Source organism: Pollicipes pollicipes, unplaced genomic scaffold (assembly GCF_011947565.3).
Source record: "Pollicipes pollicipes isolate AB1234 unplaced genomic scaffold, Ppol_2.1 Scaffold_4295;HRSCAF=5057_pilon_pilon_pilon, whole genome shotgun sequence".
NCBI classification, from domain to species: domain Eukaryota; kingdom Metazoa; phylum Arthropoda; class Thecostraca; order Pollicipedomorpha; family Pollicipedidae; genus Pollicipes; species Pollicipes pollicipes.
The window spans coordinates 17,451,713-17,469,289 of record NW_023596461.1 but is presented as its reverse complement, the minus strand read 5'-3'; the positions used below and the strand labels follow the sequence as shown (position 1 = coordinate 17,469,289).

Sequence of the window (17,577 nt, the reverse complement as noted above, 5' to 3'; positions counted from 1 at the left end):
CCCACCACTAGGCGGCGAACGAAGGCAAGGTGCACCCGAGCAGGCGGGGAAGCGGCTGGCACTCAGCCTGGCGACAATTGTCAAGTCCAAAAACGGAACTCCCAGCAACTTGGACGGCCCAATCCAGTGCAAACGCAGTACGTGTGCGCGCGTGATAACACAGCAGAGCTGTAACGACCGTCTCATCACTTTCGGGTCCGTTCTCACGGTTTAGGAGGCGCCGATTTGGCTGGATTGTTCCTAGTCCAGTAATGGACCTCCCTACAGGCGGGATGCCAGGACGTCCAAAACGGCACAAAAATGCCACTTGTACACACGTGTGACACATGGCGACATGTTTCAACCACTATTGCATTGGGGATCGAAAATTGTGTCATCGTACAATTGGTCTCGTTGGCTGCCGTCTCGTTGCACGTAATTTGCCGGGGGGTCCATTGTTGGACTTGGTAATTATCGACCGGCCGGCCGGCAGCCAACGCGACGAGTGCTCTCTCGGGGCACAAAATTCAAGTCGCGCTTTATTCATTGATCTGCCATTTCCCTGCACACTGTCCATCGAAGCGCATAGATAAACACCAGGCAGAGGTCGGCTTGTCATATAACACCATGTTGTGCGTATGAGCACTAACACATGAGCACGTATCTTAACACAAAGGTTTATTCGGCAGTCACTGGAGCAGCGAGCGGCCCACCGTCGCATGCGCGTGTCGCGGCGTGAGAAAGGGAGCGGATGTTTGTAGAGTTTATCTGTTGGCGCTGACGAAAGGCATATAAGACATTGAGAAACAATTCGCCAAATGAAAGGTCTTGACGAGTTGGAACTATTTCTGTCGGCGTGAAGAAATAAGTTACAAGGTAGGAAATGACTGTAGGTACAGCTGGCGGAGGTAACGTGGCAAATTCCAAGTGAAACCTGAAACTGCATAGGACACGATGCCATCTAGCGGATGGGGCGGCAGGCGCATTTTCAGTGGCGCCGCCTACAGGTGACGCCGTCAACAACCACACATTAGCTACAGATCCATATATTAGACATGCTAATTACTGCGATACGGCGTGAGCACGAAAAGAATGCACGCTACTTAACAGACCGCAATTACTGTGCGAGTACCTGAGCGCATCATTCTAACAGAACTCTTCTTCTAAATGGTCTAAAGACAGGAACAAAGACCGGGATCTCAGAATTGCCGAAGGGTCGGCGATTTCTGCGCCAGGATCACATTTTCAGAGGTGTAGCCGCCGAGCGCCCAGCCGTCGGGCGCCTGGCCGATATGGTCTCCCATACGGACGCGTGGCACGAGTCGGTGTCCATGTCCCTCCGACAGCCGACTATCACCCGTGCTATACTGTCTGGACGTGCCCATGTACTGGTTGAATTTGTGTTTACTGCGACGAGCTCGGTGTTTTTAAAGCCCCCTTCCCTCCCCATCCCCCCTATTAATTGTCGTGGCGCCCATGTCCGGAACGAACGCACGGGCAAAACGTAACAAACAAAAACCGTACTCGCATGTTGAAAAAGCAGCATGTGACTCGTGGCAGGTAGATACGCCACGCGCCACAGCGCGCTAGCAAAGTAACTCTTGACAAAGCGGTGCTTCAATGCCCTGGTATCAATGGAAAAGTTACATGTTTTTTGGCAGGTAGCGAAAGCAATGTCACCGATGTCATGTACTCCGTCGTGGTAAAAATCATCCGATTCGGTTGAGGACATGCAGCGATGTTTTGGAGTCTGCATATCGTAGCATTATAAATACGTTTGACTCTTAAAGCGTATTCTTCTGCAGAAAACATCGTCCTGAAGTCTGAAAGACGTCTGGTGGATCGGGAGTCCGGACCAACGGTTGCTGCACCTACCTGGTCATAATACGCAGATCCATCGGCGCTAACTAAAAAATGGACTCACCGTGCATGCTTCTGCACTGCGAAAAGATAGGTGTACGATACGTACAACGTGCTCCGAGTTGGCGCATCCTCGAACCTCTCCGCGACAGGTCACGTTCACACGCAGGGCTCGAATCCTGTTCGACCGCTCCCCCTCGCTGGAGGACCTGACCTGGAGTGACCCGTCACCGGCCACGGCCACGGGAGCCGGCGCCTCGAAGGGGGATTATCACAACACCCAATGTTCGCAACCCCTAATGTATCACAACACCTGATGTTCGAAACACCTAATGTATCACAAGTCCTAATGTTCATAACCTCTAATATATCATAACCCCTAATGTATCATAACCCCTAATGATCGTAACTCCTAACGTATCGCAAGGCCTAATGTTCATAACCTCTAATATACCATAACCACCTGCCCGTTCATACCCCAGCGTCTGGACAACTCACAAAACCGTGAGCTGCGAAAGACACAAGAACAAGTTTTAAGAGATATTCTGGAAAACTCCATTCTGACTTCTAGAGGGCCCACTCTAGAGTGTAGCTGCCCACTTTCTAATCTTAGACAGTCCATTTTCGCATTTTGAAGTTCCCACAACTCGAACAAAGTCCCTGCGCCTTTGCAACCAGATCCCCGTGGCTACATAGTTGTCGGTTGCATGCGTAACGTGATCAGCGCGGTGCTAGGTGGTGCGTCGCGCAGTCCAGCCCACCACAGGGCTGGGCTGGGGCAAAAACGGACATTTTACGCTCGTCCGCCGGCATTATTCGTCATTTTCAACCCTGTCTATAAGGGTTCGATCGATGAAGCCATTAATGGAAACCCTTTGAAAATTGCTTAGAGGGGAATTGAAATATGCTAGGGCAAAATCGGCAGATTGGTAACGGGGACTTCCACGGGTTATTAGGCAATTAGCGAGAGCGTACGTTAAGGCCAACGCAGTACCTAACCGCCGAGTCTGATGCAAGGTTGGGACGCGGCACTATGCATATGCAATGAAACGTGTGTTTATCTGAAAAATGGGGCACAGTGGATGGTATGACGAAGCAGGTAAATCAATATATCTGGGGCAAATACAGACTAAATGCATCTTCGTTTCACAGACAGAGGGACGGTGGTTCCGTGGATGGCATGGCAGCCTCACTTTCTGGGAATGTGCAGCACTGACATTAAGGTAATAACTGGAAACAATAAACTACAATACGACAATGGGCACCCTCACTTTTTGAGGAGTGTTGCTTCGGCTTTGTTTCGGCTCCAGTGCCACATGACCTAACTTTTTACCTTTTTTACCAAGCCTACCTCACATACCGAGGCGCTTGAAGATGAGCTCCTTGCCCTTCGACATGCAGCTCTCGACGGCGCCGCTAGCCTCATCCGTCACGCCAGCATGCTTCTGCGCGAAGGCAGGGCTGGCGGCATCGGCGGTGGTGCGATGGCCTGCCTGTCTCGTGAGCGCAGCGGTCCCGGCCCAGCCCACGCAGGCCGCCGTGTCTCCGGCCGCAGCACCGCCCGGCGCGCCTGCTCACGGCCCATCGGCGAGCCCGGGGCGTGGCCGCGCCCAGCCCGGACACGGCCGCCAGGCACTCCGCGCACTACGTTTTATTGTACCTGTCACGTGATCTTCAGTGGAATGTCAGGTTGACTGTGCCATCTGTTGACACAGAGAGGAATGTGGCACTGTGTCATCTAGCGGCAGGAGTCGAAGGAATATGCTACTGTAATGTCATTTAGCAGTAGGAATTACGACTAATTCCGGGTCCCGTGATCGCTGGATGCTATGAACACTGGATATTACGACTAAGGATGCTGCGCGCTTGGATTATAAGAACGCCCTCAATGGGCACGGAATTGGACGCATGTAGGATGTTATGAGTGCTGGATGTTGCGATCTGGTAATGATGTGAACACTGGATGCTGTGATCGTGGGCGTTTTGACGGCTCCCCTGAAGGAGTATGGTCTGTGACACCGCCACGCCATTCGAAATCTAACATTGCGCGGCACGGGGCAGTACACTCCGTCCACCAGGTCTATCGGGCGATGTTAGATTGCGTTCAAAAGACAAAACACAAAAAACGAAACAAAAAACGCAATCAAGAGGCTTGCGTCAAAAGCTCCCAACATCCCGGCTGGTTTATCCCAGAAACCGATGGCAAAATGCTAAAAATGATAGATGGGGTTGCGGTCGTTCATGGGTTTATGAACCAAGTGCACTACTGCGACCAGGGGCGCAGTTTTATAGAATGAGGTGGGTGTCGAAGGCGGGGGGGGGGGGCAAAACAGTGCACAATGACCAAAAGCAGGCTTTTCCCCTGATTTGGCACACTTTCTCCGCAAAGTTGGGAGAGGGGGGGGGGGGAAGAGTTGGAGCCCAAGTTGAGGCTGCCCCGCAACTGGGTAGGAAACTACACCCCCGATTGTGACGTCACAACTCGGCGATACTTTGGCAGGAACTGAGCAAACCCCTCAGTCATGCGAATAGTCTTCTGGAGCTGCATATTACTACCCACCACACATCTCATACAAACAATGCTTATGTGTATCCAGCTGCTGTTCGCACGGTGCAGCACCTCATCATACAACTAAGGCGGTAAAATTGCACCCACATGTGGTTTAAGTGGCCTCATGCATGGAATCCCTCATCCACTCCGATGCTCGGTTATTGAGGAAGTGCGCAGGCAGTTGCTAACAAACATTCTGTAACACCTACCCGATCGATCGCTCTAGAATTATGCAACACGAACAGACTAGAGGTTAGTGGCTGGCCCATTCGTTGTGTTTGCGCTTGCAGAAGCCATGGCCGCAGTATGGATTTGTTTTCCACGCTCCCACCACCAGTACGAATTGCACCGTTTCCTGGGGGATCCCTGTGGGTAGTGAGCTGTCGGAAATCCCGCCCGCGTGTGCGCGTCAGACCAGCACGAAAAACAAAAATAAGGTCTATTGCATTGGCGAGCACAGTATCACAGCAATGTGGGAGCGAAAGCATTTCCGCGACAAAAAGAATCATTTTGACATAAAAAATATAATTTAGACCGAAACGTCAATTCCCATATGAACGCAAATGCGTACGCCAAGACAACACGGCTTTAACATTGCATGTCAAAAACGACCATTATGTCGGCATTATAACAACTTCCGTAATTACCTAGCCAATTTTAAGTTTGGCCATTTACATTCAACCAACGAACGCGCGGCTGACCAAACACAGTTTGCAGACCAAGGTTCAAACGCTGCTTCCTAACGCAATTGGGCGAGAAACTGAGGACGACTAGTACCAACTGACGACGGTCACGAGAAAACCGCTCCACGAGAACATACGTATCAAAAGCGGTACACATCATCGCTGAGATCCGCGCGCGGTGCCGCCGACATCGGTGGGCGCGGGTCCCTCTGACTGCGGCCGCTCCTCGTCCGGCTTGGGCAGCAGGCGACGGACGCGAGTGCGCCGGCGCATGCGCACCACGGGCCGCGCCGCCGCCTCCACGCCCTTGGGGAGGATCGGCACGAACCGGCGGCCTGCCGCAGGTGGGACGGCGCGCGGCTCGGCCGGCGCCGGCGGCCGAGCCGCCTCACCGACAGGCGCCGCCGCTCTCCGGCGCCGCTTGGCCGCCGGCGGCGCCCCCTGGCGCGGCGGAGCGCCGCCGCCGAGCTGCTGGGACCTCTGGGGCAGCCGCTGCCGACGACGCCGGCTCGCTAGGGTCGCTTGGCGCCGCTTCGTCGCCGACTGGCGGCGGCTCGCTGTCGGGAGGCGCCACCGTCGCGTGCTTGGCACGCACGTGTTGCGCCAGCTTGTCCGAGCGCGTCGTCTGATAGGGGCAGCGCTCGCACGTGAGCGCCACCTGCCGGCCGTGCAGCAGCGCGTGGCGGCGCATATTGCGCACGTGGCCGAACTTCTTGCCGCACACCTCGCACTGATACTGTTTATCGGAGGCGTGGGTCACCAGGTGGTCCTTGAGCAGCCACGGCGTGGTCGCCCGGAACGGACAACCGTCGTGCGGACACTGGTGCGTCATACCCGCGTGGCGCGCCTTATGCGCCTTGAACTGGCCCGTGTGGCGCGTGCAGAAGCCGCACACGTCGCAGAGCAGCTTCTTCTCTGCGCCGTGCGTGCGCGCGTGGCTCTGCAGCGCGTGGCGCCACTTGAACGCCTGGCCGCAGGTGCGGCACACGAACGGTTTGACGCTGGAGTGGGTCGGCATGTGCAGGTTCAGTCCAGTGCGGCTGGGGAAGCGGGCGAAGCAGACGGAGCAGAAGAAGGGCCGCGGGTCGTTGTGGCGCACGTAGTGGTCGGCCATGCGCTCACCAGGCCCGCATTCGTGGAAGCAGAGCGAGCACACCGTCTCGCCGTGGTCGGCCTGCATCAGGTGGCGCAGCAGCTGGCTCGTTTTCTGGCGCGTCACGCCGCAGTGCGCGCACATGTAGCTGCGTACGTGGTGCATGCGCCGGTGCTCGCGCATGCGCGACGCGCCGTGACAGAAGAAGGAACAGTTGCGGCAAACGAGCAGCTGGCCGTGACTGGCGTCGGCAGGGTCGTCAGGAGGCTCCGCGGTGGAGCCCGCTGGGGAGCCGCCACCGGGCTCCGGCTCCGAGGCCGGCGGCGGCGCCGGAGGCTCTGGCTCACCCACCAGCCGATCCACCGCGTGTTTCTCACAGGCCGACACCGCCTCCTCCATCTCCAGCAGTTTGGCAAGCTCGTGCAGCACTGGGTAGGTCTCCTCTGTTACCTGCAGCTCAGAGCTGCAATAGGCAAAGTCCACCAGCAGCTTCACACATTCTGCAAGCTGTGTCAGCTCTAAACTCTGAGTATCAACTGGCTGGAACTTGAACAGGTACTTGTAGCTGGACTTCTTGTGATTCCTTCTCAAAATTGAGGGGGCTGGACTGGAAATGCCTGGTGAAGGTGTTGCTGCACAGCTAGCCTGTTTAACTTCATTACTGATGCAGATAGCATTAGCATCAATTGTGATCAGGTCACCATCTATTGAGCTTTGATCAAATGATGCTGCACTAAAGTTCTGGGGAATTTCAAGAAGAGAATGAATGATGGGCATTTCATGATCATTACACCCAGTGCTAAACACCACCGTTGGCATGCTGGCACAGTAGATATTGCCTTCAGGTATTGTAACCAGCTCTGACACCTCTGCGGAGCCCATCATGACATGATCCGCATCTGGCTGGACACCCTCAGATTTGAAGTGGTTCAGATCAACTGGACATCCCATCTTCTCACGCCCAGTAGCAGTTTCCACAGGGCTGGCTTCTCGAGCTGGCTGAAAAAAATAGCAAGCAGGTTAACCTGGTATAATGGGCCTAGGATATATCAGACAAGGATTCATTTGATGAATAGTGTGAAGCAGGCTGCAGTCAATGCCAGAATTATTTAACTGATAAAGCATGACATACAATCTGGTGAATCAAAACACAATTACTTTACTGTCATGGTGGCATCTAAGATGTTGCATGGGTGCACCATCACACCCAAATTGGCATTATCAAATGAGATATTTTAGGGCAGGTGCATGTGGTCAAGATGACAAACAATATTGCATACATGCACCCATCACATGAAATGCTATACTTGATGATTTTAATCACCTGTTCACATGCATCAGCATCTGAACGGCCCGCTTGGACGGTCGCAGACAAGGAAACATATCCTCCCACACGCACGGAGGGGATATGCGGCAAAAGCGACGAAGGCTCTCTGGTTATATCTGAGAAGTAAATACTCGCAATTGCCAAAACATTAGAATGGACAGTTATTCTGATATTGTCTGCTATGGTTATCAGGGCATCACAGTACTCTCCGCTCTCCCTCTGCCGACAAAGGCCGTGTACGAGCCTGTCCTTCGCTGCCGGACAAGCCGCCATAATTGAAATATTCCGTCGTTCTTGATTGGGAGTCTTTTATCTTGATTCACTCAAGAAACTGCCGGTTCCAAATATGCACGGATAACCTCTGCTATCAGTCTGCAATAGTTTATGACATGTTGTTCAAAACTTTGTGATCCACCGTTATGATGCACCCAAAAAGCTCTTCAAGGAAAATGTCATTTATATAAAGAACGTCTTGATGGTACTACAGAAGCTACGTACTATCGACGAAGAAGCAAATCAAAACAAACCGTAACAATAACATTGCGTAACTGCCGTGGGCGCTGAGCACGCGGGGCGTGTGATGCAGTGCCGCGCCGTGGCTTGAAGGCAACGATTTGGGCTTTCGTGTGTTTCAAATCCTGGATGCATCTTAGTAAATGTGGGTGCCTATCCTGTTATTCTGGTAAGCTTGTTTTCAAGACCTATTGGTAGGTAGTATGTTTGCGCCAGCCGTCACCCTGTTCCTCGTCGGTCAGTGGTGTCTTGTATAGGTTTTCTTCCTTCTGTTTATGGGGTTTCTTTGCACCACGATTTCTACTATGTAGTTTCTACTATGAGAATGTGCACATAATGAGGTGAATGGCACGCCGTTTAGCTCTTCCCATGATGTTTTTCAGCATATAGAAATGTGGGAGAAAATCAGTCTGATCCAAGAGAGTGTGAACCATGATGTTTCATAATTATGCCTATATCACCACCCACTGGATGTAAATTCAAGTGTGCTATACATGTATGTGTATATTTAGGTGTTCCTAAAACAGTGCAAGGGGACCTCTGAGTGGTATTTCAGGTTACAATCCTACAGGCTGTAACTTCTTATGTGACCTGCAGCCAACTTTGGGCCCCAACTCCCTCCAACTGGGCCATTCATGGTCAGTTCTGGTGGGCCACCTGGCCAACTCTTCAGGCCTCATGAAACACTTCCCTTGGTTGGCTTGGGGCCCTTGTGAGCTTAGGGCTCTCTGTTGGCACTGTGGGCCCCTGCCAGATACAAGGCCCTGACCAGTGTAAATCACTGGCCCAACTTCATAGCTGATTGGAAAGTGTGTCCTCAGGCCCATACTGACACAGAGCTGACTATGTGGTGTGGTGGTACCTGACTGACATATAGGTCCATATAACCTCAGGGGTCCCTGATCATCTCACAGGGCCCTGTGGCACTTATTTGAGGGCCTGTGCTCACAAGCCATGACCACTGAATAAGACTGATCAGCCATTTATGCCTGCAGACTCTCCAATCTGGCACTTGATCTTCAGATCAGGTGGGTTTTCTGGGCTCCTTGGATCTCCTTGAACACTGCCTCTGGCTATCTCAGGGCTCTTGACAACACAGGGCCACTGTTAGGTGCTGTGGGACTCTGAGCAATGTAAATTGCTGGCTCAGACTCTGTCCCTTTTTTGGAAAAGGGCTCTTAGGACCATGGTACCACAGGGCTAAATGTGTGTTACTGGTAGCATCTGACTGAAATATAGACTCTTATTGACCAGTGGGCCCCTGACCAGTACACAGGGCCCTCTGGCTGGTATTTGAGTGTCCAACCCTGTGGGCCAGGGTCTCCTGAATGAGACCTCTGGTTGGCTGTTTGGGTGCTCAAATTGGGACCCTAATTGTAGGTTCTGAGAGGCCTGAAGGGCCCTTGGATCCTAAGGGAAGGGGCACATGCCCCTTGTGCACTCCCCTGCCTGTGCCACTGGCATCAGTTATGTGCAAAACTTTGTCATAAGTTGAGGTGAAATACTTTTAAGGGAACCATGTCCATCAAAAATCCTATTGAAGTGAAGGTTGTTGTACATTTTGGCTCAATCTTTATTTGGTAAGTTTGCTTAGTTGGTAGATATCTTTCTTTTTGGTAGCCAGTCTTACTTACCACTGAAATAATTTTGTAACATTTGGGTTAAATGCTGGCCAAATGGTCAAAAAGAACCAGCTGACAGTACTTCCGTTATGCCATTATTTTTGTGCATAGCATGACAGTGTATGGCAAGAGCACAAAACAGTAATTTTCCATTATTTGTTGTTTGTTGCAGTACAAACAGTGCATTTGAAATAATAATATGTTGCCTGTCATTGAATAAGGTGGCACGAACAAAGAATGATAGCTCCATTCCTTTAGTGGTAGGTGAAATGGACTGATTGCCTGTGATCTTCATAACAATAGTATTCCAACAATTGCACATTCTGTGCTGCCAACAGATTGAGAACAATGCCGTTGGTGCTGCGATCATGGCGCCAGTGGATCCAGCCAGTAGTGATGCTGCTGTATGGCATCATCCTGGTGATCTGCCTGCCGGTACTGGTGGTTTACATGGAGCACGCCGGCACACGCATCAAGTTCGAGGCATGGCTGATCGGCAGCGTGTTCGCCTTTCTCACGCTCCCCATCGCGCTCTGGGAGATCATCATGCACCTGGTCAACTACACCAAGCCGCCGCTGCAGCAGCGCATCATCCGCATTCTGTGGATGGTGCCCGTGTACACGCTGAATGCCTGGATGGGCCTCACCTTCCCACACTACACCATCTACTTCGACCTGGGCCGGGAGTGCTACGAGGCCTACGTCATCTACAACTTCATGATGTACCTGCTGATCACGCTAAACGAGCACATGGACCTGGAGTCGGTGCTGGCCACGCGCCCGGACCTGGCGCACATCTGCCCCTTCTGCTGCCTGCGACCGTGGCGCATGGGACGGTACGTGAGCTGGGGCGCGCCCGGCGCCGGCCGCGCGCGGCGCCCAGACCCGGCAGCTGGTGCTTTGTCGAAGGAAAACATGCTGACTCATTCCGGCCAGCTGTGTGCGCATTTCGAGAGGTGGCCGCGGCTGTCCGGCCTTTCTGTCGACGTGTTCTATAATGCACGAACGCTCCAAGGCGTTCGAGGACTATTGAAACTGGGCCATTTGCTGCAGGTTGGTCTGACTGCGCGTTCATGTGCGTCCTCCGTGTGAGCAGGCGTGTGCCAATCGTTACCCGAGCTTCAACCCGTGCCTGCCCTGTTTCAGGGAGCTGGTCCAGCGGTGCAAGCACTTCATCTTACAGTACACGGTGGTCAGGCCGGTCACCTCCTGCATTGCATTGTAAGCTGCGCTTGAACTGGTCTGGACACGTCATTGTTGCGATTTAACATCTCACAGGAAAGCCTCTGGGTGTGAAGTGACCCGATACATTCGGTTTTTAAGGAAAATGGCCGGGATTGGCTGCATGCTTAAGAAAAGAATATAGAGCAGCCACAGTGGCTGGTTTGGTTCGAAGCGTCATAATTTCTGTTTTACTTTCGGATAGATTACACAGCTGTCAAAACCTGCCCCTCCCCGCACCATGATTCCATGCTGGGACAACACGTGAAGTAGGCGGTTGACATGATCTCTTACACGTTAAGTTGGTCTCCAGCGTGATCCATGCATCCACCAGTGATCCGTACCCAGCAGTGAGCGCGGCCGCCAGTCACGCTTGTCGTGTGTTTCCAGCGTGGCCAGCCTGTTCGGCGCGTACGGCGAGGGCACCTTCGAGCCGGACAGGCTGTTCCTGTACGTGGCGCTGGTGAACAACATCAGCCAGCTTCTGGCCATGTACTCGCTGGTGCTCTTCTACCGGGCCACCCGCGAGTTCCTCAAGCCGGTCAGGCCGCTGGCCAAATTCTTAGTCATCAAGTGCGTCGTCTTCTTCTCGTTCTTGTGAGTTGGTCGGTGGGCTGAGTTACCTTTCCTAGCTTTGTCGCGTTATTGGGTTGAACCCATTCTTTGCCCCTCAGCTGTGATGCCAAATTGCATGAAATGTATTTGACGCATCCTACGGACTACCACCACACACCTACCTACCTGTAAGTACGGCAGCAGGACGTCTGTTGCAACCATAGCATTTGAAAACGCGCATCGGCTTACAAAAAGAACAGACGTTTGACATTTTCGAGCTGGAACACCCGAAATGTGCTAACGCAACCATGGGACCCATGATGGGTCGTTTTACGCGGAGCCTAGCCTCTGCTAGACATTGCCTACCTGTGAAGACAGTTTTGACCGAGTTCCAGCACTATTATCACCTTAGTTCCCCGCAGCTGTAACTGGAGCGTGGCTGTGTAGCTCGGGCTCGTTTTGCCTTACTGTGTTGAACACCATGCTCGCGTCCGTTTTCCAGCCAGGAGTTCATCATCAGCGTGCTGGTGTACGCCGGCGTCATCTCCACCTGGTTCGGTGTGCAGGACGCTAGCGACGTACACGTCATCTCTGAGAGCATTCAGGTATACCGCTCCCAGGATCAGGTCGCCTGCATTGAGGTATACCGCTCCCCGGATCATGTCGCCTGTATTCAGGTATACCGCTCCTCGGATCAGGTCGCCTGCATTCAGTTATACCGCCCCCCAGATCGGGTCGCCTGTATTCAGATATACCGCTCCCCGGATCGGGTCGCCTGCATTGAGGTATGCTGCTCCCCGGATCAGGTCGCCTGCGTTCAGGTATACCGCTCCCCGGATTGGGTCGTGCGCTTTTCATATACTCATGGATGGCCAGAGAGGTTTGCTCCGACACTTAAGTGCTGTGGGGCGAGGTGCGCTGCTGTGACGCAACTGGCCGCGGCCGCGAAACAGTAAATGTGAATAACCGAGATGTCCGCCATGGCATCGCTCTGTGATCGGAGAACTTCTAAACGATGTAATGGAAACACTCATTGCAACGATGGCTTAAGTTTGATGATTTCATTTTTCTTTCCAATGTCAACGTATATGTAGATTTAACGTGTTAGTTTGTCTGCACGAACTAGCGGACCGTGTGCTGTTTTGGTCCAATTCATAATAAGCGCGATGGCGTCAAACGTGCGCACGTTTCTCGCTCGATGACCAATATTGAATACAGCATGCCCTCTTGCAGTATTCCGCGAATCGAAAACAACGCCATGGCGCATTACCAAAAAGTGTCCGATTTAACGCCGGGTCGGGCTGCAGCGAGATTGTCCTTTGGGACCTCATCTCATGCCTGGCAATGTCAGGATCGGAGTGGTCCATCTTCAACGAGGCGTGCTTCATACCCCACGCGTTGTGTAGCTGCCTTACCAGGCGCTGCTCGACTGCTGGCACGAGAGGGCGTGCGCCAGCACAGCTCGGTTGCGCACGGCACTAATCGCCGCACCGACCGTCTCGCAGAACTTCCTGATCTGCATTGAGATGCTGCTGGCGGCGATGGCGCATATGTACGCCTTCAGCCACGTGCCGTACCGCGACCCGGACGTGTACCAGGGCGACTGCTGCGCCGCCTTCCGCAACATGTGGGACGTCAGCGACGTCAGCCAGGACGTCAAGGAACACTTCAGCGTCGTCGGTGAGTGCGGGCGGCTGGGGTCGCACCCGCGGTGGTGCCGGCCGGCCGCGGAGGGGGGGGGGGGGGGATGCGGTCTGTGGCGGCGCCGCTGATGCTGGAACATGCCGTGAGAGGTCCACCCGTGCCGCACGAAGCCGCGTCTCAGTCATGTACCGCGGCCATATGCCGGATGGTGCTTATTTGTGAGGTTCTAAGATTGTCTGAACCTAGTTATACGATTCTCTGCACGTTGGAACAAAGGCGAGGGAGCTTCAGCCTCGGCCATCTTGACCGGGAGCACTGCATGGCTGTGTATGGTCGTCTATGTCTCGAATGTAGCCACTCGTAGTTTAGCTGTGTGCATTATTAAATTCAGATAGAAATAATTCCAAAATTTCAATTTGATTTCTGCATTTTTCACAATGGTCTTTTTATTTTCGGGTCATGTTGCCAGGCATGAGTGGGTGGCTTCAACACTGGGCTTTTTCAACCAAAAATGGACTTTCAACCAAAAAGTAGCAAATCTGGATGACAAAAGTCAGAGATGGTCTTTTTTATAAACACTGGTTTTAGAGACTGGTTGTGGTCTAGTACGCACAGTTACTGTAAATGTGCCCATCGATGAGCCCTTATTGAAACAGGGAAGAATTTCCAGTTTTATAGCTGTATACTATAGTGGTATCTCACCAAAAGCATGCGCATTAACACGCGCTCGGGTGGGGGCCAATTCCCCCCTCCCCCCCCCCCCCAGAAGGCTATTTTGGAATAGTTTCCGAACGACGCGGTGTAGCGGCACCAATTTTGGCATAGCTGTGGACAGTTGATTGGCGGATCGTTTAGTATCAAATGTTTAGATGTACTTGGTAACGTCGCTGACCTACGGCGTCGGTCAGGCCATGGATTCAGCGAAGTCAGTTTCGAGGGAATTGTTGAATTTGACGCAACAACAGAGTGTTAGACGAAGCCATACATCTCTGAGATACTTTCTCAGGCAGCACAAGTATAGACGGAACAAATTTCATTGATCTAAGGTTAGGTATAAAGGACAGACCAAGGTCAAAACCAACCTGTTTGGTTGCTCAAAGGGTTGCTGTATGGGGTGGTTTCTGGTGCTTATTTTGAATTTAGTGATAACAGGAGTCCCATTACATATCTTTCATAGACTTGTTTAAAGTCAGAATAGGCCACTGACCTAAAATGACTCGGGTCATCATTTCGTTTCTGGGAATTTGCTGTCTAGTGTGATCTTTGTTGCTTATCCAAATGCAAAACTCAAAGGAGTCCTGTATGATTGTTGAATTTGACGCAACAACAGAGTGTTAGACGAAGCCATACATCTCTGAGATACTTTCTCAGGCAGCACAAGTATAGACGGAACAAATTTCATTGATCTAAGGTTAGGTATAAAGGACAGACCAAGGTCAAAACCAACCTGTTTGGTTGCTCAAAGGGTTGCTGTATGGGGTGGTTTCTGGTGCTTATTTTGAATTTAGTGATAACAGGAGTCCGATTACATATCTTTCATAGACTTGTTTAAAGTCAGAATAGGCCACTGACCTAAAATGACTCGGGTCATCATTTCGTTTCTGGGAATTTGCTGTCTAGTGTGATCTTTGTTGCTTATCCAAATGCAAAACTCAAAGGAGTCTTGTATGATTTAGGTCACCATGACCTTTGAAAGGTCAAAAAGGTCACTGACCTTAAATAAGCATGTGAATTTTTTCCTAGAACAGGCATTTAGGTTCTGGGGCACTTTCGAGAGCAGCTTGGAGTTTGACCTTATTTGACCTTATTTGACCCGAAGGTAAAGATCCAGGAGCCTCAAACGCTGACCTAAGTGAGTTCACGTACAGGCCAAGGTACCCTGTGAATGTGGTGTCGCCAGCTCTTTTAGTTTCTCAAATATCAGTGGGTTCAACTTGACCCCCCACCCGAGCAAAGGGCACCCAACCGGCCACCCGGGCGCGCGTTAAGGGAAAATTCACGCTCTGGTCCCGTCGTCTTGGATGAACCGTACTTTGCGTGTGACTCCAATGTTCAAACATAGCTGTACGGACCATATGTCGACCGAACGAGCGTTGATCAAGTTCCGGACGTAGTTAACTTTATCTGTGCGTCTGTTCGTCACTTTCTGTCTCCGCCCGTACGTCAGCCAGTTATCCTCTGCGGGCTGTCCTTCAGACCTGTGTGTCTGTCCGTGTGCCGGTCGGTCGGTCGGCCCGTGCGCCCGTCCGCTGTGACGTTCCACCGCCGTTACAGGCAGCTCGGTGGCGCGCCGGCTGTCCCGACGGCCGGCGCGCCACGCCTCGGGCGAGCGCGCCCCGCTCCTGGACGAGTCAGCCCCGGACGAGGAGGAGGCCCAGGCCGCCGGCGGCGCGCCCTACACCGAGCTCGACCGCTAACGTCCGACAGGGTCGCCGGGGTCTGGACCGAGCCTAGCGCAGCCGCCACTCAGCTCCGGCGGCTGACCGTCCGTGGCGGCGAGCCTTCTTCGATGCGCCGTAGGATGTCTGGCGGCGACCTGTCTCCGATCCGCCTGAGAATGTCTGGCGGCGAGCCTTTCCCGATCCGCCGAGGATGTCCGGCGGCGAGCTGTCTCCGTTCCTCCTGAGGATGTCTGGCGGCGAGCCTTTTCCGATCCGCCGAGGATGTCCGGCGGCGAGCTGTCTCCGATCCGCCTGAGGATGTCTGGCGGCGAGCCTTTTCCGATCCGCCGAGGATGTCCGGCGGCGAGCTGTCTCCGATCTGCCTGAGGATGCCTGGTGGTGAGCTTTCTCCGATCTGCCGAGGATGTCCGGCGGCGAGCTGTCTCCGACCTGCCTGAGGATGCCTGGTGGTGATCTTTCTCTTATCTGCCGAGGATGTCCGGCGGCGAGCTGTCTCCGATCCGCCCGAGGCTGTCTGGCGGCGAGCCTTCTCCGATCCGCCCGAGGATGTCCGGCGGCGAGCCTTCTCCGATCCACTCGAGGATGTCTGACCGATGGTGAACAAGCGACTCTGGGACGTGGAGTGTAACTTGTGTCAATGAGGTGGGACACAACTTGGGGGGGGGGGGGGGCGCTCCGCTATGTAACCGTATGCTGGTATTATGGAGAAAATTTACATTTACGCGTTTACTTTCACTGTACAACCACGTGGACCTTGAATAAGCACCAATGTTATGTAGAAGGCTGCACCTGGGGTGCGCTGCAGATTAGACAAGCACTAGTGTGTTATCTTAGCGACCTACGGTGTAGTGAGAGACTAGTTAACCCGAATGTAACACGAGTTGCGATTGCGCAGTCGTGTTATGTTCTTCGCTCGTTATTAGGCCTGTGATGGGCAGACAGGGCATGACATTCCATATGTGTTGAAGTGGACCGAAAAGCCAAAAATGTGGCTTTATCGTGGTATAGCGGTGCGATGAATCACAAAGTACTGTACACCCAAGTGCGTGGTGCTTTATTGTCCTCGGCGGGCTGTGCTGCGGACGGTGACCTGATATAAGTGAGAATATCGGAGAAAAGCTGCGATGGCGGCTCTTCCGTGGTGTGATTAGGCCTCGCTTGCTGCGCTGTGTAGCGAATGTGATAATGTTGAGACAAGTCTCAAAGCCTTCAATACAAAGAGGACCTGAACCTGTTACGTGATGCGCTAGATTTGTGAACCTTGATTGAAATGAATATGTGCCATTGAATACACACCGAACCAACTTTGTGCGTGTTTGTGGCTAGGGCGTAAACGCGTAGTTCGTTTTAGTTGCCCGTTTGCAATATTCTCGCAATGGTGGTCATGTTGGCGAACCTGAGAGGGTGATAGCTCAGGATAGGTTATTACACGGTCCTATCCGCCATGGATGGTCAAAATGCCGCTCTCCTGGATACAGCACACTGAGAGCCGGACCAGCGCAATGGCTAAATGCCAGCAGATTCATTTTGCGGACCTCATCATCCAGATTCCACATTGACTAAAAACAACGCCGTATTCCTTGGATCGATCAGGTGAGTTCCGCCTCGGCTGTAAGGGGCTTCTTCAGCATGTCTTTTTACCATTACTCTGGTGTGGAGTGAATCACAGCGCATTTTCACGGATGCGTCGCCCCCCGTAAACACCTGGACATCAGAGCATCGCCGATGTGACCCCGTCACCCCGTGTATGATCCCTTGATATCGCTCCTCTTCACAGAATGCGCGGAGTTAGTCACCCCTAAATGCTGCATAACAGTTAACAGGCTACCGGGGTCACTCAAAGCGTACAGAAATCAGAGTATTGTGACTAAAGTTTGATTATGAGAAAACAGGTAAAAGTCGTTACCAGTGCTTACCCGACTGAACTTTGACCTCCGCCATATGGGCACTGATTGGTAGTCGTTCACTAATCAGGCGTTTGAAGTCACTAACGAGTTGGCGGCAACGCTTCGCATACGCCTACGGCATGAAGCATGGGGCTCCAGAAGTCCTAGCCAGTTGGAGCTTGTTTTCCGCACGAACCTGGCTACAGGTATTCCGCTGGATTAATGACTTAATGAACGCATT

At 52.7% G+C, this 17,577-nt stretch overlaps 2 protein-coding genes across 3 annotated transcripts; one reads left to right on the top strand and one right to left on the bottom strand.

Moving 5' to 3' along the window:
• Window positions 1-3,191: 3,191 nt before the first annotated feature.
• LOC119097237 (gastrula zinc finger protein XlCGF46.1-like) lies at window positions 3,192-6,565 on the bottom strand. Its single transcript, XM_037220289.1, has 3 exons — window positions 5,596-6,565; window positions 5,288-5,408; window positions 3,192-3,300 (listed from the first exon to the last, which is right to left on the bottom strand). The coding sequence occupies exons 1-3, from the start codon at window positions 6,563-6,565 to the stop codon at window positions 3,192-3,194; spliced, it is 1,200 nt and encodes a 399-aa protein (XP_037076184.1).
• A 1,523-nt stretch (window positions 6,566-8,088) lies between these two features.
• Window positions 8,089-16,453, top strand: LOC119096785 (transmembrane protein 184C). 2 transcript variants are annotated; one of them, XM_037219710.1, is made up of 8 exons: window positions 8,093-8,175; window positions 9,002-9,034; window positions 9,967-10,464; window positions 10,775-10,849; window positions 11,240-11,446; window positions 11,907-12,009; window positions 12,910-13,084; window positions 15,323-16,453. In XM_037219710.1, the coding sequence occupies exons 3-8, from the start codon at window positions 9,977-9,979 to the stop codon at window positions 15,463-15,465; spliced, it is 1,191 nt and encodes a 396-aa protein (XP_037075605.1). In that variant the 5' UTR covers window positions 8,093-8,175; window positions 9,002-9,034; window positions 9,967-9,976; the 3' UTR covers window positions 15,466-16,453. The 2 variants fall into 2 exon arrangements, with proteins under 2 accessions (XP_037075606.1, XP_037075605.1); XM_037219711.1 differs by lacking the exon at window positions 9,002-9,034 and having other exon boundaries at window positions 8,089-8,175.
• The last annotated feature ends 1,124 nt before the right edge of the window (window positions 16,454-17,577 follow it).

Bases quoted from the DNA above. Each gene is read 5' to 3' on its own strand.
- LOC119097237 (XM_037220289.1), bottom strand. From the start codon at position 6,565: ATGGAGGAGGCGGTGTCGGCCTGTGAGAAACACGCGGTGGATCGGCTG. The intron at 5,409-5,595 runs GCGACCCTAGCG...CACCTGCGGCAG, and splicing joins CGGCGACGAAGCGGCGCCAA to GCCGCCGGTTCGTGCCGATC. The intron at 3,301-5,287 runs GTCAGAGGGACC...CGATGCCGCCAG, and splicing joins CCGGACGAGGAGCGGCCGCA to CCCTGCCTTCGCGCAGAAGC.
- LOC119096785 (XM_037219711.1), top strand. From the start codon at position 9,977: ATGCCGTTGGTGCTGCGATCATGGCGCCAGTGGATCCAGCCAGTAGTG. The intron at 10,850-11,239 runs GTAAGCTGCGCT...GTGTGTTTCCAG, and splicing joins GTCACCTCCTGCATTGCATT to CGTGGCCAGCCTGTTCGGCG. The intron at 13,085-15,322 runs GTGAGTGCGGGC...CCGCCGTTACAG, and splicing joins GGAACACTTCAGCGTCGTCG to GCAGCTCGGTGGCGCGCCGG.